We start from the raw sequence: 20454 nt of genomic DNA, 5'->3' as shown, positions 1-20454 counted from the left end.
TGTTTTTGTTCTGCTCTAGAAAATATCTGCAGTTTGTCACTTGCTGTCTGCCTTTTCTAACTCCAGGCCTTTACAGCTCAACAATCATCTCTGTGCTTTGTACTCTCCTTCCAGTTGCCCATTCTCTAATAATGCAACATGCTGAGCAATCCTTCTTCAAAGGACACTAACTTTTTGCAGTCATGTACCTTTCAACTACATGACTTTTCTTGGGAGATGCAGTGACTTCCAGATTCATCAGCCATGGCACAGAGCTTAATTTTTTATCTTCATCTACTTGTACCCTGCTAAAAACATCACCAGCTCCATATCATACAGCATTCAAGAAAGTAGGTCCATCCTTTTTTGTCTCAAGGCAATCTGATACCATGTGGATATCGCAGCCATGCTTAAATCTTTGCCAGGATTTTATTTTTAGTCACTCCCTTCTTGTGTGCCTTTTCTTATAAGTAAGAATTCTTTTCCTATATTTTTTAATAAATCTTATTTAAATGCTCAGATTCTACCACTACTATTTTGTCATGTTTCAGATCCCTAAGTAAAAGGCAAACCCCAAGGTAGAAATAGTTAATTCATAGCTACGTCAATAATCAACATGAAAGACATATCTGAATCCTTTTCTGTTTTGCTTTCTGAGCCAGGATGATTCTCATAGCTCAAGTATTTGCTTAAAGCAAGTGCTATGTGAGTCTTCCTGAACAAAGTAGGTCTGGGTATATAAGATCTATATAATCTTTATCTAGGCAACCCTCTTCCCACTTGCAGAAGTGGCTGAGAACTACAGTGGAGAGGGTGCCAAAAGCACAACCTGACAATTAGTATCTGTGAGAGAGATGGGACTTCGGGAACACTCCACAATCTTCTACATTCACATTGCAGCTTTCTGGAAGGGGCAAAACTATAAATGGTTGTGATTTTTCCTTGTATTTACTGAGTTCCCCAGAAGGACACATGTGGGGAATTGTGAGCTAAGAATCTCCTTCACCTCTTGGTTATCATCTGCAGAAGGTTTAGTTTAGGTCCTTGGGAAACAAGTTTTCATCCATGGACTTTAGTACTATTTCAGTTCTACTTTAGCTTCACCACTTCAGTTCTTGTTTTGTGTTCATCTCTTAGAAAGTCAAGGTAACTGCAGGGTTGTTGTTCACCCAGAAGTGTTTAACGTAGATATAGAAAAATAACAATCAATATATTTTTCCATTTTCTGTCTTCTCTAGCAAGAGGTACAGGATTTAAGTCATCAGTGAGATACAGGGACGAAATTCAAGTTTGCTCTATAGCTATAATTATGGTTTAGCAGGTTATCATGACTTGACTGGTGCACTTAAGTCATTAATCTCCAGGTAGCCAAGTTATTCCCCATCTGGTGTCTGCATAAATAATACAATGAACTGATTGGAGACAATAAAGCAACCTGAGACAACCTGAGTGACAGAATGCCTAATGCCCTTTCTGGCAAAGCACTTGACAAAGTTTAAAAGGAGCTTTCCAGACAGAAATTTTGAATAGTCTCAGAGAGTCACATAGGTATCCTCTACTGAGCCTAGACTGATTGAAAGCTATTGCATATGCCTTCAATATCTTGATTAACATCCTGGGTGAAGAATAGGCCTCCATCCCAGAGACCTCTCCAAGTAGGTCCGACTGTACAGTCAAGAAAACTGAACGCAGATAAGATTCTTTTAAATGTCCAGTAGAAAATGTTCTTGTAGATGCAAAAATGGTCACATCCTTATGTGGGTGGTTAAGATAGTCAGAAGATATTTTGTATGTACTTTAAGATACTTGAAATGGATGGAACATGCATATACTTGAATGATGGGACAGGTTGATGGGCCAGCTGGATCCAGGAATTTAGTAGAGAATGGTTTTGGGAAATCTCACCCAGTCTAACTTAGAACAGTGAGGATCCTTGCAATGCAGATTTCTGTCACCTTCAAGACAGTGGCCAGCTGTCCTGTTTAAAATATTTAATTTCTCGTGTGAGCATTACTTTATGCAAAGATTTAAAAATAATCTTTAGTTTTGTTTAGGGTTGATTTTCTTTTTTTTCTAATAATTATTTATTTATTTAATAAACTAATGACTTGGTAATGACAGGCAAGAGATGCCCATGTGTTGTATGTTCTTTCTCCAAACCATGACTTCCTCGACCTTCATTTCTAAGGATGCTGATCATTTCTATGCCTTCATCTCATGAAAACTGGTACCGATACACCCTCACAAACAAATAGACAAAAAAGACCCTAAAAAGATGTACTGCTATTTCAGGTGCAAGGGCCCTACTTGGAAGGCTTGTGCAAAGCCAGGTCTTGATTTTGCATGTTACAGTGATTTTCATGGATTTAAAGCCTCATCCTTCACACTATTGCAATTCATTGTGTTTCCTGTGAGCACAAGACAAGCTAAAGCAGTTTCTGTCTTTGTGTGACTCCAATGAATTTCACAAGGTCACATAGTAGATAAATGACCTCCAGGAGGTCTTCAGAGGATGTTAAAGTTGTGGATATTTAAAGGAGTTTACTGTTTCTCACATGCAAGGAGTAGTGGTGCTCACTGTCAGGAAGTAAAATGTATGCTGGTCCACAACAGTCAGCAGAGTGTGGGAGTGACCAGTGTGTTATTGTATGATAATTTCACATTATTTTCTTTCTCTTGATCTGTAGGGTCTACCAGGAAATCCGGGGGAAAGAGGACCTCCAGGAAAACCAGTATGTAGCTTCTCTTCTGTATTACATCTTACTTTTAACTCAGTTTCCACCTGTACACTTTACCACAGAAGTGCACTTCAGTGCATTTCCACTGCTGCTCTTCCCAGCAGAGCAACTGGAAAAACACTAAGAACTGTTAAGGGATTATGAAAATAATATCTATGATGGCTTGGAAACAGTATGAGAACAGATGGATATCCTGCACGTAAAGAAAAGCCAAGGCAGCAAGGACTCATCCTAGGTGTGATGAAATGCCTTGATAATGTAGGGCAGGAAGTATGTGTTTGGTCCTGTAAGTCCTAGGCAGGGCAAGGGAAACAAATGGGTGTCTATAAGCACATTCAGAAAAGTAGCTTGTACCTTGGTTCCTTTTAAAATTGCCTAAGATAATGAATTTCTCATTCCACAGGGTTCCTCACCCCCGCTCTCTCCAGAGGACATAAATCTCTTAGTAAAGGTAATCAGACTTTTGTGATGGTGGGAGTTTCTCTGTATGCTTGATCCAGACTTGACTATATCACACTGTGAGGGGAAAGTGTCTGAGCTACAAGCACCAGAGGTGCCTTTGAACACTGTCAAAACTTGAAACCTACAGGTCTCCTACTTGCGTGGGCATTTGGATACTAGAACACATGCTGAGATCAAGATCCAGTGCCTTTTGACCGTCCCCAGCAGTGAAATGTTCTGCAATGATCTTTACAATACAGTGTATGTTACAAAACCTGTGAGACTTTTTCAAGTCTTTCCAAGGAATGCACTCCCAAGGAGAAATAAATACTGACAAGTTGCATCACCTAAGCCAGAAGATGGAAACCGTTTTAATAAAATGTCTGATTTGTCACATAGAGATTCAACAGTGGTTGCAAAGGTTTCAACTGTGGGTGCAAAGTCAGTTTGCATAGTACATCTAAAAGGATGCAGGTAATTAACCTCAGATACACCAATGTCTCAGAAGTGACAATCTTTCTGTCTGCTTTTACTCTCCATGTAGAGTTGTCTGGGAAATAAGTCAGTATTTGATAGGTGTTGACTGAAAAATCTTTACAAATTTACATGGACTGAGTTCAGAGATTTTTAAGGAATCTAGGGACATGGCAAGAAATCCTTTCTTATTGATAAAAAGACACTAAAAAATTACCTTCTTTTTTGACTAACCACAATAACAAAAAGGCCCTTTTAAGATTTCTGTTCTGAAATGCCTTTACTGAAGAAGTGTCTTTCTTGTGGAGCCAAGTATTTTTCTGGAGATTTTTCTGTATAACATTGCTTGGGATTTCTGATCAGGACAATAGCAAGACACTGATTCTTGGGTGCAAGATGTCATTTTGATGTTCCTTTGTTTTCTTTCTTCGATTATATTATGATTAAGCACACTCATGCCTTGCACATTCTTTCTGCATGTTATTTTTCACTCCACACTTGGTACAGATCCATATAAAGCAGCACCTTGAAATCTCAGATGACATTAGGGCTCTGTTGTTCTGGGCGTTTCTCAAGCACTTATACTTTAAGTAAACAGATGAACTATTTGGTGGCACCTATTCTGTTCTGGGATCCACGTTGTTTAATGTCTTCATTAGTGACGTAGATGATGGGCTTGAGAGCACCCTCAGGAAGTTTGCAGATGACGCCAAGATGAGTGGTGAGGTTGACACCCCTGAAGGACAGGATGTCATCCAGAGGGACCTTGACAAGCTGGAGAAGTGGGTCTGTGAAAACCTCATTAGGTTCAACAAGGCAATATGAAAGATCCTACTACCTCACTCAGGGCAACCCTCAGTATTGATACCAGCTGGGGGATGAAGAGATTGTGAGCAGTCCTGAAGAGAATGAGCTAAGGGTCCTGGTGGATGAGGAGCTGGACATGGCAATGTGCACATGCAGCCCAGAAGGCCAACCATATTCTGGGCTGGATCAAAAGAAGCGTGGCCAGGAGGTCAAGGGAGGTGATTCTGCCGCTTTACTCTGTTGAGACCACACCTGGAATACTGCATCTGTCTCTGGAGCCCTCAGCACAGGAAAAATATAAACCTGTTGGAACCAGTCCAGAGTGGGCCACCCCACACCCCATGAAGACAGGGTGTAAGCGTTGGGGTTGTTCAGTTTGGAGAAGAGAAGGCTCCAGGAAGACTTTATTGCGGACTTTCAATACTTAAGGAGAGGTTATGAGAAAGGTGGGGAAAAACTTTTTAGCTGAACCATTAGCAATAGGACAAGGACTAATGGTTTTAAACTAAAAGAGGAGAAGTTTAGACTAGATATTAGGAAGAAATGTTTTATTGTGAGGATGGTGAAACACTGGAACATGTTGCCCAGAGAGGTAGTAAGTGTCCCATCCCCAGAAACATTCAAGGTTAGGTTGAATGGGACTCCAAGCAACCTAATCTAGTTGAATCTGTCTCTGTTCACTGCAGGGGATTTGGAGTAGATGTTCTTCATGGTCCTTCCAAACCCAAACCATTCTCTGATGCTATGAAATACACGTGTAAGGACTGAGAATGAGAAAGACAGTTTATCCCACATTTTTGCCATAAAGCATGGATGAAGTTGGGTGTTGGAGCAAGGACTCCTAACTGTCAACCTGATAATATATCCGTTGTGCTATGCTTTTATAGGGAGGATTCTCTCCACTTTTGCTGAAGGAAGACTACCTTAGAAATGGAAATGTCTTAGGCATGGTGTTTCATTTCCTGGGATAGTAGAAATGTAAAGACTACTGAGATGATGCTTCAAAGAGGTTTGGTAGCAGGGAAGTGGTAATTGTCTATGACAGAATTTGTCTAGAACACTGTGACATTTGTTTAGTCTTCATGAACTCTGTCAGATGAGTTCTCCTTGACCATGCTAACTGGTAAATACAGTTTCACTTGCAAAACATCCTTCCTGACATTGTGCTGTGTGTGGGTTTCCCCAAGCAATCTGCCCCCTAAGCAGTAACTTGGATCTTTCAGACTGGAGTAAACACAGTTTTCTAGTAGGCTTGTGACTTCAAAACAAGGTTGTTCTTGGTAGTCTTGCTTTGTAGCATTCCAACCTCTGCATTAGAAAGAACTTTTCCTTGGTTTTGATCCTGGATATCAGTTAGGAGCTGTCCTACTAGAACAGGTTGGAAACTCTCTGTGGGAGCATGTGCACGCTCAGCTGCTGATTCTTGCTCTTCTTCACACTGTCCTCATTTTAGTTCTGTAAGACAAAGTAACCCAGATTCCACACAGTGTGGCCAAACTGCAGAGGCCTGTGTATTATACTAGCAGCACACTGCTGCATTCATAATGAGTGTAGGATCTGCTAAGTACCTCCAGTGTATTGCTAATTTATTTCTTTCTATTCTCTCCTAGGATGTGTGCAGTGAATGCCCTCCTGGCCCACCAGGACTGCCGGGTATCCCAGGTTTCAAAGGTGATAAAGGTCTCCGAGGACCACCAGGTAGAGATGGCCAGGATGGGAAAATGGTAAGAGATCTCAGCAAGTGACCATGCCTTGGATGTGGTGTAACCTTGTTTTTCTTATGATATTTTTGGATAGTTTATTTATTTTTTTTAACAATAACCTGCTGAATCCTTTATAGATGTCTATGGAGTCAATGAACTAAACTAGTGTTTACCTCTACCTCTTCTCCGTTTCAGGGAAGTGTTGGACCCAGAGGTCCTGCAGGCCCACCTGGGCCAGATGGCCCAAAGGTCAGTTTGTTTTTTTTTTTATTCAGTTGTCTAATGAAAACTTATTTGTGACTTGTTAGTACACTGGCTGAAGCAGGATTATGCTGGCATCAATGTCTATGTAAAGCGGTTGGACTGGCCTGTTTGGTAACGCTGTAATTAACTGTAGTGCCACAGGCACACGGAACTGCACAGCTCCCCACAAGAACACGTTTCTTTTCAGTACAGTCTTCTACCATCCCTTTATTCACACACACAAATACACACACCAGAATGTGAAAAGCTTGATTCTTGATGATGAATTTAATTTCATTGGGATTTTGATGAGAGATAAGGGCTTTATTGTACATTTCAATCCAAACCAGATGAGGAAAAGATTAAAGTCTCAACAGTAGACACCTTGCATGTTCCTCTGCTGTTTGAATCTTATCTCCTGTAATCACTTTAAATTAACAGTGATGCAATGCAGCTGCTGGGCTCTGTATACACTGTCTGGTATCATGGTTTTATCCACAGGCTCTGAATGTTTCCCAAAACACCCTATAGGAAGAACTCCTTGTTTCAGCTACATGTTTCTCCCTAGGGGTCTAGAGACATAGTCTAACGTAAAACTTACAGTGTTTGAAGGATTCCAATAATGTCACAATTCAGGCATTTGCCATGAAGGGGTCTGTCATCAGTCTGCTCACAATGCCAGTGCCTGGTCACAATCAAAACCTTTACAATTGCCTAATATGAAATAAAGCAAAACAAACCAATAGAGAGAGAGATGAGGTAATTTCATGATGCACCACAGTTTCCTCCAGACTTCCTTGCATTACTGATGTACTGTCTAAATCCACTTCTGCTATTTTAACATCTGTGTATGTGCACTTACTAAAGATTAGGACAAGCTAATAGAGATTCATGAATTAATTTTATGTCTTGCAATTAAAAGTGTGGTGTGGAGAGTGCTAGAGTCTCAAAAGTAAATATAGGGTTGATCAAAATGAAATTATGTTCCAGGATAAAATTTGCAAAAGAATTAGTAACCCATAAAGACAATAACTGGCAGAAATATCAGCCTGTCTGAAACATTCCATGTCATAGAATCATATCATGGAATACTTTGGGTTGGAAGGGACCTTAAAGATCATCTAGTTCCAACCCCTCTGTGAAGGACAGGTTCATGTCCCACTAGATCAGGCTGCCCAAGGACCCATCCAACCTGACCTTGAACACTTCCAGGGATGGGGCAGCCACAACGTCCCTGGGCAACCCGTGCCAGCATCTCACCACTCTCATGGTGAAGAAATTTTTTCTTATGTCTAGTCTAAATCTGCCCCTCTCCAGTTTATAACCATTGTCCCCAGTCCTATCACCCCAAGCCTGTGTAGACAGTCCCTCTCCAGCTTTCTTGTAGGCTCCTTTCAGGTACTGGAATGTTGCTATAAGGTCTCCTCAGAGCCTTCCCTTCTCCAGGCTGAACAAGCCCAACTCTCTCAGCCTGTTCTCGTATGGGAGGTGCTCCAGCCCTTTGATTATCTTTCTAGCCTTCCTCTAGACCCATTCCAACATTTCCATATACTTCTTACATTGAGGATTCCAGATCTGGACACAGTACTCCAGATGACATCTCACAAGAGCAGAATAGAGGGGCAGAATCACCTCCCTCAACCTTCTGGTCACGCTTCTTTTGATGCAGCCCAGGATACGGTTCGTCTTCTCGGCTGCAAGTGCACATTGACAGCTCACATCGAGCTTCTCATTGGCCAGCACCCCCAAGTCCTTCTCTGCAGGGCAGCTCTCAATCATGTCATCCCCCATCATGTACTGAAAATGGGGATTGCCCTGACCCAGGTGTAGGACCTTGCACTTGGCCTTGTTGAACCTCATGAGGTTCTCACAGGCCCACTTCTCCAGCCTGTCTAGGTCCCTCTGGATTACATCTTGTCCTTGTGGTGTGTCAACTGCACCAATCAGCTTGCTGTCACCTGCAAACTTGCTGAGGGTGCACTCAATCTCGCTGTCAATATAATTGATGAAGATATCAAACAGCACTGGTCCTAGTACAGATCCCTGAGGGACACCACTTGTCACAGATCTCCATCTGGACTTTGTGACTCCCTTCTAAATACACTAAGAGGATTCATTGCAGTGAAAAAAAAAAAAAGAGCACTGTACTTTTGAAGATGTAGTACATTGTCCTTACCAACACCATCCAAATCAGTAACAAGTCTTATTCTGAAACAGAGCAGTAGAACTACAGATCTTTGCTCACGAGCAGCTTCATGCCTTCTGACAATATGAATTAGGCCTCTTAATTAATAAATAGCAGCCCTTCCCCCTCCACATCTCCCAGCTCTCACATAGTAAGCAAGAATATTATTTCCGTGGCCATCTGTGTTCTGTGCATTGTTCATTATTTGTTTGCCATCATCTCAGTATTTTTCACTGTGAAAGACTCATTTTGCCTTACCTTAAACATTGATAACACAGACATCTACATTAGAGTTTAGCTGCCTCTGTTCCATTGTCACTAGGACAGAAAAAGACAGACAAAGAGGGGGGCACTTTGTGGGTATGGATTTTCTGACTGTGCCTTAGAAATGCTGGTTTTATTGCTGCTGCTTCTTTTTTTTTTTTCTTCCATTGTCAGGGTGCTAAAGGAGACCGTGGTATGACTGGGGATGCAGGAGAAAAAGGTGAACAGGTAAAAACAGAGTGCGCTTTCCAACAGTGCCATCACTGTGGTTGTTCCTTCATCAGTAACACCTATAATGTCTGTAGAGGAATAGCCTTCTCAGAGGCAGAGAATGAAGATGGGAGCTCTTCATCACTGATGAATCTCAAAATGGTCATGCTAAAAGGTGGAACTTTGGCAGTCCTTCCCAGGCTTCCATCCACATCTCCAATAAAAACTGCCCTGTATGATCTGTTTCCTAACCTCTAGGTTGGATGTATTCACTTCTCTACATTACCAAACCTCTAGTCATTTCACTAGATAATGCCTAGATGAGATCCAGGATGTCAGGTGTCTTTGGGTTGGAAAAAGCCAGTGTTTGTCCTAGAAGATGAATGTAGGGATGACCTCTTTTAGGAGGAACTGAGATGCCACAGGAAAGAGGAGAATGGTTTCAATTAGAGCAGACTTTCATAGTTAATTTCGCCAAGGGCTGAGTCAATAGTTTAAGGTGCAAATCAGCACCTCTTCAATGAGATTTGTAGGATATTTTAAATAGGTTTGATTTCCTGCCTGATCTCCTTCCTCATGCAATTCCACAATATCTGTTCTCATCTCCCATTAGCCCAGGCTAAATTACACATTAGAAAAAGTACACTTTAAATCTAACTTGGTTTATTTCTCAGATGCGTGCTTTGAAAACTGAGGTTTTGCTTTAAAAAAACATTGTCCCTTATTTTCCCTATAACCAGCCCACTGTGTACTGTCTCGTTTTGATGTTACCACATAATGTTCAATCACTGGTTACATTTTTACAATAAGAGATGTGAATAAAGCATAAAGAAAGTCTCTCTTTTCATTCTGCAGGGCCACCCTGGAATGCCTGGCTTCGCAGGGGCTCCTGGAAACCCTGGTCCACCTGTAAGTTCCTGTATTGCTAAGAAGATGGTACTGTATTTCTAGTAAAGTTTGTTGCAGTGTCTACATGGAGGAAAAGGCCATTCCCAGCTGCCTATGCATTGCATTTACATTTTCCAATGCATTCCTAATTGTCCTCTGAGTGTCATAGTGTTACCCACTCATGTTAATTGCTATTTAATACACTGTCCACTTTTCACATATTGTTTCAACTCACTGTGGAAATTGATACAAGGCTTTGGTTGCTCTCTTAATGCAAGGCAATGTTCATGAAGTCTTCTGCAGAGACTGCTTGTTTATAGGTGGAATAAGTTGTCAATTTAGAACAAGTAGATATAAGAATATTTTGGTTCTCAGTTTTGGACAGTGGTATGAGACTGGATTTTCTGCAGTTTTCATATCCTATCTTACTTCTAGACTAAAAGGCCTCTTAGATGTATCTGTCTCCATCACAGTCATCCTCATTCCTAGCTCTACTTACTCTGTGGATACAAATACACTCTTTCTTGTATTTAAAAAGGTGTGATGGTGCAGAAGCAGAACTGAAATAACTTGATCCTTTTACTTGTGATATCACCGCCTACACCCTCCAAGAGTTAGGACTTTTCCGTAGTGAAGGACTTTTCTTTCCAAAATGTCTTTCTTTGCCCACAGTCATCACTCCTCATATTACTGCTTACAGTGCAGTTTGGTTCTGCCGTGATAAGAATGTGAACCCTTTGTCCGTTCTAGGGATCAGCACAGCTGCTTCAAAGCTGAATTTACATTGCACTGACTAAATGACAGGGGGTACCAGAAAAAAGGATTAGATTAACATTCTATTTTCAGATGGTAGCAGTGCCTAAAAAAAAGCTGAATGCCTAGCCACTGCGAGACACATGGACCCACTTTGTGGGTCATTTGCACTCCTGTGAACATTATTTTAGGAGAAAATAATAACACAGACACTTCTATTGTGTCTATATTAACCTCATACTGTGGCAGCCATAGGTTTGTTCCAGTCAGATTAAAACTCTTAAATTGTCCTTTAAGACCCTCTGAATAGACTTAGAGTCAAAGAAAATGTGCAAGGTAAAACTATTTCTTTCAACGCAGAGCAAAATATAATGTTACCCTAGATAGTTTTTTTTTTTCAACTTCTGCTGACTTTTTCCTCTCTCTGCATTGACTCGTGACTCCAGGAGTCTGCCTGCCACAGAGTGTGCTTCAAACTCTTCCGATAATTTCTGCTCTTCAGAGTTATTTTTGTAATAAGATTGGCTTTTTCCTAATTATCCCCTATTTTCAGAAGGATGGGCCAAGACCGTACTGAAATGTCTGACTATTTCTGGCTTTGCAAGCTGATTGAATGCAGAGGTTGGCACTGTTTTTCTGTGATGAATGAAGATATGATGGAATGAATGCTGAACTGAGTGACTGAAGAAAACTTTAGTGTTGCCAGCTGTGGTAGGGAATGTGTTGACAAAAATACAAAATGTGTTAATCACTCACATTGTTTTTGCTTTATTTTGTTTAGGGACCAGATGGGGCACCAGGACCAATAGGACCAGCAGGAAACCCAGGAGATATAGTAAGCTCTAAGCTGTGTGTTTCACGGCCAATTTCACCTATATTTAGCTCAGTGAAATAAAGCTGAGCTGGAATCTATGTGATGTCCTTTGAAAGCTCCCCAAAATATTCAGCCTGAAGAAACCTTACACCTGCAGCAGGACTCCCACAAATAGCCACAAATTCCTTTGTTCCTGCAGTTTTGTTTACTCACTGAAACAAACTCAAAATTAGCAAGACCATAATCCAGTCCATAACCTCCCCTCTAAGGAGATAGTTATATACCTCTTGTCTGTCTGTCCTTGATATTAACATCTCAGCCTCTGTATTAGGATGGTTAAATCTGTTAGGATGCTTCATGATCCAGGCTAACACCTGAATTGTGCCCAGTAATTGTCAAAATGAAATCAGCAACCTTTTGAAGGGTGTCACAGTACAAACCACTCATATTCTGTGGCACCACTGAATATGCTAGTACAGATGTAACCTTTGAGTAGTTTGCTTCTTCTGTTTCATTTGAAGTGTGCTCAGATGCTGCTTTATGGTAATGTATCAGAAAATCCTGGGAGAGACAAGTAATCTGATTAATGCCAACTTCAGGTTGAAAAGGGAAAAAATGAACCTTCCCTGCATAATGTGTGCTGTTGAACTGGAACAGTTCAAAGATGTGTAATTCTGTAATTAATTTCTAAGGCAAGGTTTCCGCATGAGCAAGATGCCTTGTATGGATCCATTTCAATCTGAATTTCATCATAGGTGTCCAGCAGTTGTCCTTCTGATAGCTGCTGTGGAATCAGTGAGCACTCTGCAAAGGAGGCAGAGACTGCGTGGACAGGCTGGCTGAGATCACCCAGCTAGGGGAGTTCCCTGATCAAGGTTGAGACAGTGTGAAAGATCTTAGATGCTATAGTCAAATCCTGTAGTGTAGGAGGGGATTTCTTGGGACTGCCAGTGAAGAAGTTCTCAGAACTACTGATTCCATAGACATAAAATATAGACCTTCTATTTCCTGGTGGGACATGTCATGCAAGTAGTTAAGAACCCAATATTAAATATAAACGTTAGAAAAAATTACCAGTGATTTCAGTGTTTTTTCCACCTGTAACAACTTTTAACTAATACTGGATGTTCTATTTGAAAAGAAAACTCTCCAGTTTAAAACAGAAGGAATTCAAGGAAACCTTGCCTGCTGTGTGATAGGTTGTGAGCCCAATTTCTGACAGTTGCCCCTTGTCAAACACTGCATTTGCTAAATCTTCATCCCATAGAAACATCTGAAGAGCTTGTCTGACACATAGTGTTTTTGCCTTCTTTCCAGGGTAAAGATGGCCCCCCAGGTCCACAGGGCCCACCAGGGCTACCTGGACTTCCAGTGAGTGCAGTCCCACTCCTTCTTGTTCACTACATTATGTTGCTTATAAACACGTAGGCATGTAAAATAGACAGCTGGCATGTTTGAGGTGCTTTGAAAGCTATGCATGGTCTGTAATGGTGTCTGTCATGTTGACGATATATCCTTGGTCCAGGACATCGTGAATGCTGTAGTTGATCACTTTAAAACTAGGTGTTATTTACCAACATGTAAATGGGCTGTTCCTTATCTACCTCCTAAATGGAAGAAATATTCTATGCAGAGCACAGAATTGAACTGATAGCTCCAGTGTAAAGGCATAAAAATTCATAGACTGAAATACCTTCTTTATCTGAATCCACAGTCAAAATGATTCCTTTATGCTGACTCACAATCAGATACATCTTGGGCGTAAGACTTTTCTGTTCTGGAAAACATGATAGTGCAACACTTTGGAGTGTTTTTTTAATCCTTCATAGGTATAGGGTCAGAGATATTTCTAGTGTAAGTAGTCTAGCTAAAAGAAGATAATGACATTATAATGATTTATAATAGCTGGTTTTGGAATCCTCTTTTAAGTCTTGCCTTGCTGAAATGGAGGAAACCCCTTAGATTTGCCATATCTGAAAGGGAAACACTTTATGCTGTTACAGTCATATGGTGAGGAGAAGTTTATGGCTGAGCAATAGAAATAAGGGTAGTTTTTGGAGGGTTAGGTAAACATAAACATTCCATGATGAAGCAGAGTTATCACTCTGAAACTCACACTAACAAATCTCACATACATCTTTCCTGTTGACTCTTTCCTTACATCTTTTTGCATTTCATTTACAGGGCATTGCTGGGAGTGACGGCAAAGATGGCAAGCCAGGATCTCTTGGGGAACCGGTATTGTAATTTAAATCTTTCACTCAGGCAATCAGAGCCTGCATCCAGTTACTGCTTTTGGAGCTTCCTATCTATGGACTCCTTAGGGGGGACTGGAAGCCTGTTTGCATGTGGGGTATTTTTTAACACCAGAAGGACTGTATTGTCTTGAGCAATTTATGAGTCACACACTAACAATCTTGAAAATAAACTGAGTTCTTTTACAGCTACCATAAGTACACTAAAACTTAGTGATTCCACTTTTACACGTACCATAAACGTTGCAGAGAAAGAAGGTTGTCTTGTAACATTAAACCTAGTGATCAATTTTTTTTGGGTAGAAAGTTATGCAACATAAAAAGTTTTAAAGAGGTGTCTTTAAAGAAGCCTTTTCTAGATTGTTTTCTGACAGTTCTGTTTTCCAGGACTGGAGGGTTTATATTTGATTTTCTCTGCTTGGTATATACTTGCATTTGAGGGAGATATGGTGAGCCATGAAATTTTCAGCCAAAAGGAAAGGTTAATAAATTGGGTGGTGACTGTTATTCCTTGCAACCATGTTTGTTATATGAAGAATGTGCTTCTAGTATCTGGCACTGCCAGCCTCTTTCAGTGACTTGTGAAAAGGAATTTAGTGGTTCTGTGAAAAGCCAAGTCCCCAGTCATTAGGACAAGTAGTATGTTGCGTTAGGACAACTGGTATGTGGAATGGTGCTTCTCACAGCAGCTGTAGACAGTTGTGTGCTTGCATCAAAACACCTAGTTTCTACATGCAGATGATAATTTTGTATGTGCTGACTAGGTATTGGTAATCTCTGACAATAAAACACTGTAAAGGTGCAACAGCTCAAAGGTCTGGGCTGTCTTTGAACCTCAAAGGCAGTGTTCATACAGTGCAGGGAGGTATGTATGGGAACGTCTGTCACTACTGTTCTTCCTCAATCAGACTCCAATGTTGTTTGAGAAGCCCTGGGTGGTCACATTTCTCAGTGCTGTTACATCTAAGGGACAGGAATGGGAAGAGTTTTCAACAGCAGAGGGACCTGAGACTCTCACTAACATGAACATGATTATTTCCCATAGGGAAAGCCTGGAGAACCAGGACTCCCAGGACAGGATGGTGCTAGAGGCTTCCCGGTAGGTACTGCTCTGAAGGATTCAATCCAGTCACTCTACCATACTGTAGCTGGGAAGCTTTTATTGGGCAGATGAGATCCTTAACTGATGCATATATGTAACCAAAGAGCTGTCCTGACAGGATATAGTCATGACATTATGACTAAATAAATAGGTAGTCAACAAAAATCCAACTAAGGCATTTCCAAATCCTTCATGCTTGGAGAAGAGTAGGTTCCTCACCTGGAAGTTAAAGGACATAATCTCATGACACCCCTTCTATCAGAAGGCATGGTGATAGCTGTAGCCCTTGTGCTGTTAACATGCCATCTGAAAGGGTGGTGACAATGAAATTTAGGGTTAAATGATCTGTTGGCTGGTCACACCAGGAATACACATGCTACAGTCTTGGTCTTGCAGCCTAAGGAGGTATGGAAAGCTTCTCCTGTGATGTGGCCCTTTCTAATTGCTCCCTGGGACATGAAAGCTCTGTGCTGACCTGTCCCCAGTAATCTTAGCCAAAATTGGGAAGTATACAGTATACATTCAAGCTGGAGTTTTCTTAGTGTTTCATGCATCAGGTTAATGGCTAATTATTGATTTAATTCTCTTCTGTAGGGTTTCAAAGGACAGAGAGGAGACACAGGTCCCCAAGGTCCCAGGGTGAGTAACATGTACAACGTGGAGGAAGATTGTATGAATTGAAGTTGACCTTTCTGAGGTGATAGGTAAAAGCAAGGACAGGTCTGTGTTTAACATGATTATTTTCAACCACGACTCCGTGGGCCACATCCATGATATAAAATCACAGCAGCTGTCTTCATTCCCACTAAGGAAGTTCTGCTTCCAGGTAAGGTGAGGCAGCTGGTAGAGCTGAGCCCTCTGATACTCCCTTTGATATAGCCCTTTGTAAGAAAGTTTCAAGGATGCTTCAATACCCCATCCTTCTGGTACAAATACTGACGTACAAGTTGAAGAACCCTGTTCCACTTGTTGGACAGTTATCAGATGTTCTCCAAAAATTCCTAAGGACTGCAAAGAAAGTTGAATGACAGAACTTCCAGAAATGAGAACAGAAATGTCTCTAGCCATTTAATTTAGTAGTCTCTGGATAATAAAAGCCAAAACTCAAGTCCTGCATGAAATGTTGGTTTCCTCTCAGTTCTGAGAAATGCAGTTCAAAAAGCTTCTGGGAAAAGCAGAAAGTGGAATACAAAACTGAATGTTCTTCTGCCTAATTCTATCATTTTACAAAGAAAAGAAATGCTTTGCTTGCACGAGCTTAGCTGAAAAATCCAGTGCTGGGGTTCCTCATCTCTTTTTCATTATGGTAGTTTCTGTATCATGAATAGATTGGTTGACTCTACTAGCAGTAGCAAATATTCTGCTGGAAAGTGTTACGCTGCCTTTTGTATCACTTACAGAAGATAATTCTCAGTAATTTTTATAAGCTCCATGTCATATATGATGTACCAGGCTCTTGTTGGCTTTAAAAAGTTTTCACTGAGCGCAGTCCAGTATTGCAGAAACTCTGCACCACTTATAGTTGTGTTACTTGTCTGTCTTTGACCTTGAGCTGATAACTCTTTTTCTTTTTGCTGAATTGCAGGGGGAGCCAGGTGCGACAGGTCCTGCTGGTCGTGAGGGGCCACCAGGGAAAGATGTAAGTGTACTGTTTTGTGCAAATGAAGATTTTAATTTACAGTGACCTTAACCTAAAGCAGATGCAGAAAGAGCAATACATGGTGCAGCAGTGCACAGAGAACGATTTGTGCAAAGATCGTTACAGTAACAAAGATTTTGAGGGCCTTTACCACTGCTGACACTTAAATGTCAGCTATATCTTTGGAAAAACAGATAAAGCTGCATTGTTTGAATCCCAGGCTATGCTGTGTAGCCATGGACCTGCTTTATGCCACCTCTCTCCAAGCAGTACTTCATTCTGTAGGTCCCACTGGGCCAGGTTCTGTCACGCTTCCTCTGCAAAGGCTGCACCTTACTGCGTGCATAGCTCCACTGAAATTTATGAAATGCTTATGGAATAAGATGCCGTTGCTCAGAGGAAAGAGAAATGGTACAAACCAGGTCCTCTGACATTATACATGTCAAATGCAGTCACGTAACTAAGTCCTGGGAGACTGCATCTGACATGGTATCCTTCAGCAGCTGCCAAGCAATGTACCAAGCGGCTGATGTGCCATTGCCACGGGACTTGGGAAGGTGGTTTCTCATTTGCAACCCCTTATATCACTGAAAAACTGTTGTGCTGTAAATAGTACCCTACATAGCAAAATGGAAGATAGACCTTAGGAAACTCCTTAGAGAAGATAGAAGGAGATCTTAAACCTGTCTCAAGAGAAAACAAAGCAGTCAGTTCTTGAGAAATACTGGAGAAACTCAGTCCCTGAGAAACGCAGCTTTAAGATAACCTGATAATAATGATTTCTGCCGGTAATCAGACCACATTTAGTGACAGATGTTTACAATTCAGAAGGCTGGTCTTCCTCATACATACTGCAAGGGTGTAGTAGCATTTTAATGCTTTTTCCCTCTAATACATGAACAGCATAATTTAGTAGGAACATTTTAAAATGTTTGTTTTCTTGCCTCCAGTTCTTTCTCTCTCACCAGAATACTTGTCATCTTTTCAGGGTGATACAGGTCCCATAGGACCACAGGGGCCTCGAGGACTCAGAGGGCAGCCAGTAAGTTTCCTATCCTTGCAAGCCATTTCTGGAGGCACGTTGTGTAGAGCGGGAATATCTCACAGTCTAGAACTCTGGATTGGAAGAATAGTCTTAAGCAAGTCTTAAGACTTAAGTCTTTGATAAAGATAAATCATAACAATATTGCTAGAAACTGATAAAGACTTATGATAGTGCAATGGAGCGATGGTTGCTTACTCAGTGGAATGAACAGTTAAATGGATTCTGCCTAACTGCAATGTCAGAAGTGATCATATTCCACGCCTACCTCTGGTATCTCATTTGCTTCTCACATGGCCTCAGTTTTCAAAATCAGGCAATGATTATGAATGTGCAGTTTGAGGTATATGGGGTCCAGTTGTGATATTATAAATTTTTGTCATGTTCTCTGTAATTTTTTTGACAAAAAGTGCATAATTTTAATAAAAGATTTGTTTAATTGAACCCCTCTAAAGTTTTATTACAACTTCAGTGGGGAAATGGCAATTTAGTTGACATTTCAGGGAATGTCATTTGGGATAGCTGAGAAATTATATTTATTAATTTCATGGGTTTTTCATTTCTCTCTTAAAAATCAACCCTTTCCAAGTTCGAATGCAGGTCTCTGTTGCTGAACCTAGGCACATTTTTAATATGTTGCAATGAGTGATTTCTTTTCCTTCTCTGAAAACCTGCTAGTGAAACAGATTCTACAACATGTTCTGTAATCAAGGCAAAATGCTGATTCAGCTAGCAATGCCAGGAGCTGGAGCGGCAGGTCCCTCTGAGCTGGGAGGGTAGGGGTTTAAATTAGACTGCAGGAACATATGGAGAGCTCTTATGTCTACCTTGTAATTTATCTCATTATTCCTGTACTGCAGGCATCGCTCACTAATGTGCCATGCCCCTGCACAACTCTATCAATGAATAAAAATTTGAGGGGACAGAAATTATCGTAACTCCAGGCCATATTCCTCTCTGTCAAAGAAACACTTGAGGTTTTGTATGTTGGAGGGCAAAGTATTAGTTTCTCTTGTTCTTTCTCTGCTTTGTTTCTTCTTAATATTAACATATTAGAATAAGGAGTGTGCATCAGGGTTTTGAATATTGCCAATAAAAGGGCTGGTCTATATAGTCATCTGCAGTGTGGGGAAAAACATCTCTTCATGGTGAGTTAGGAGGACAGAGGAACAAGGTGTAGAATTTCATCTCAACAAACTTTAGACAGCATAGGAGTTGTCTGGTGTCAGGCAAGTATCAAATGTCTCAAGGCTTTAGAACAAGTTTCTCTATACATTCCCCAGGAAGGGGAAAGTCTGATTTATTGAAAAAAATAGATGCCTGGCCTCTGGACACCAATCCAGATGACAGCCTTGAGAAAAGGATGGTAGCCAGTGATTTGCAGGACCTACCTCAGTTACTGTAGGGAGAAAGTTTTATAACACAGGAAGGTGTGGAGTGATCTGGAAGTATCTGTCAGCTAGTGCAGAGCACTTCCACATTGATCATGGAGTTGCCAAGAGGTGCTTCAAACATGGACTAAAGAGGCTTGTCTGAACCCTGGTGACTTGGAGCAACTATAGTAGGTGGCTTTATCCATCCTGGAGGATGCTGCTTGTGACAGGGATAAGAGTGAAGAAAAGGAGGAAAAGGATCACTGGTTTGGTCCTCTTCAAACCAGGGGATTTGGGGTCAACCAAATCAGGGATGAAGAAGTTATGGGATCAACTGGAAATAAGAGAACCTTACTCTGCATTCAGCCGAGAGAGGAGTTTGGACCATGCTAAAGAAATCCCTGCTGGTGTAGGGTGGATATTTTTAGTTATAGTATATGTTATTTCACTAATCTTCTTTCCTTTTGACCTAGGGCAAGAATGGATTGCCAGGATCTGCAGGAGAACCTGGCCCAGCAGGTAACCCAGTAAGTACCACAAAGAGAAATGCAACAAGCAGTTATGTCAAGGAGAGGTGACTGATGAAGTATGGGCAGAGTGGATTATGTGTAGCTGTTTACTATCCCTGAAGTTGCTGTATCTGAGGATCAGTGATCTGAAAATCACCGGCTGGCCACAACATCTAAGGGTATTTGGCTGTGTTCTTGGAATTAAGCTGCTAGCTCGGTCATTATTTTTTCCCAGCAAAGTGTTCACAGAAAAAGGAAATGATTGATTACCTGGTATAGAAAAAAGATTGGCATGCCTCATCTTCACTAGTAAATTTAATTTTGCAGAGCAGAAACCATGCCGCCAGCAGAGAGTTGTCACAAGGAAAGAGAGTGCCTCAGGGAGTTGGCAGACTGCCACTGAGGAATAGCAGCAGCAGAAAAATCCTCCCCAGGCACTTGGGGAAAGAGCAGACAGTGGGCATTAAACCAAGATCATGTAGCAGAATGAACTCCCCAGGGCCATCCTGTGTGAAAGAACAGCATGGTAATGAAGAGCTGTAAGGAGGAGAGAGAGGAGTTTGGTTTGTTTATTTTTTCTTTCTCTATCTTCTGCTGCTGATAATTGTTCAGGATTCAGCAAATCCATGCAAATGTACCTTTGTGTTCAATACTATTTGTTGCAAGGCAGGACTCTTCCCTCTCTTTGTCCACCTAGACATTACAGCTTGCTTGGCTGTTAGATTTGGGTAGAAACACAAGCATAACAGGAGAATCTGAAAAATTGCAGTAGGACTGCATTCTTTGTAGCCCATTCAGTAAAGAAACCTTAGCCTTACCACAGACGTGTGGCCTGAGTAAGTACAGCTTTGCTGCAGAGAAGTCTCCTCCTGAGTGCTCTCAGTGAAGCAAACAGCAGCTTTCTGCATGGGGAGGGAATAACTCACAGATTATAGGTGGCATAGGAGTGGTGCAGTCTTGCAGCCTTTCTGCAGACAAGAACTAGTACTGCTGCTTTTTTTCTCCTTAATGTAACTACTTCTGACCTTCCTAGGG

The 20454-nt window shown here is 41.2% G+C and overlaps 1 protein-coding gene across 1 annotated transcript in view; it reads left to right on the top strand.

Annotated features, from left to right (window-relative positions):
- The window catches only part of COL22A1 (collagen type XXII alpha 1 chain), a 234289-nt gene that overhangs the window by 201238 nt on the left and 12597 nt on the right, over nucleotides 1-20454 (top strand). Inside the window, exons 44-57 of the mRNA XM_069854706.1 lie at nucleotides 2667-2711; nucleotides 3121-3168; nucleotides 6050-6163; nucleotides 6338-6391; nucleotides 9009-9062; nucleotides 9900-9953; nucleotides 11467-11520; nucleotides 12817-12870; nucleotides 13684-13737; nucleotides 14800-14853; nucleotides 15451-15495; nucleotides 16442-16495; nucleotides 17484-17537; nucleotides 19384-19437. Of these exons, the coding sequence (XP_069710807.1) occupies nucleotides 2667-2711; nucleotides 3121-3168; nucleotides 6050-6163; nucleotides 6338-6391; nucleotides 9009-9062; nucleotides 9900-9953; nucleotides 11467-11520; nucleotides 12817-12870; nucleotides 13684-13737; nucleotides 14800-14853; nucleotides 15451-15495; nucleotides 16442-16495; nucleotides 17484-17537; nucleotides 19384-19437 (792 nt within the window). The remainder of the gene's footprint in view (nucleotides 1-2666; nucleotides 2712-3120; nucleotides 3169-6049; nucleotides 6164-6337; nucleotides 6392-9008; nucleotides 9063-9899; nucleotides 9954-11466; nucleotides 11521-12816; nucleotides 12871-13683; nucleotides 13738-14799; nucleotides 14854-15450; nucleotides 15496-16441; nucleotides 16496-17483; nucleotides 17538-19383; nucleotides 19438-20454) is intronic.

This window comes from Phaenicophaeus curvirostris, chromosome 3, assembly GCF_032191515.1.
Source record: "Phaenicophaeus curvirostris isolate KB17595 chromosome 3, BPBGC_Pcur_1.0, whole genome shotgun sequence".
Taxonomy (NCBI): domain Eukaryota; kingdom Metazoa; phylum Chordata; class Aves; order Cuculiformes; family Cuculidae; genus Phaenicophaeus; species Phaenicophaeus curvirostris.
This window is presented reverse-complemented; position numbering and strand designations above follow the sequence as displayed.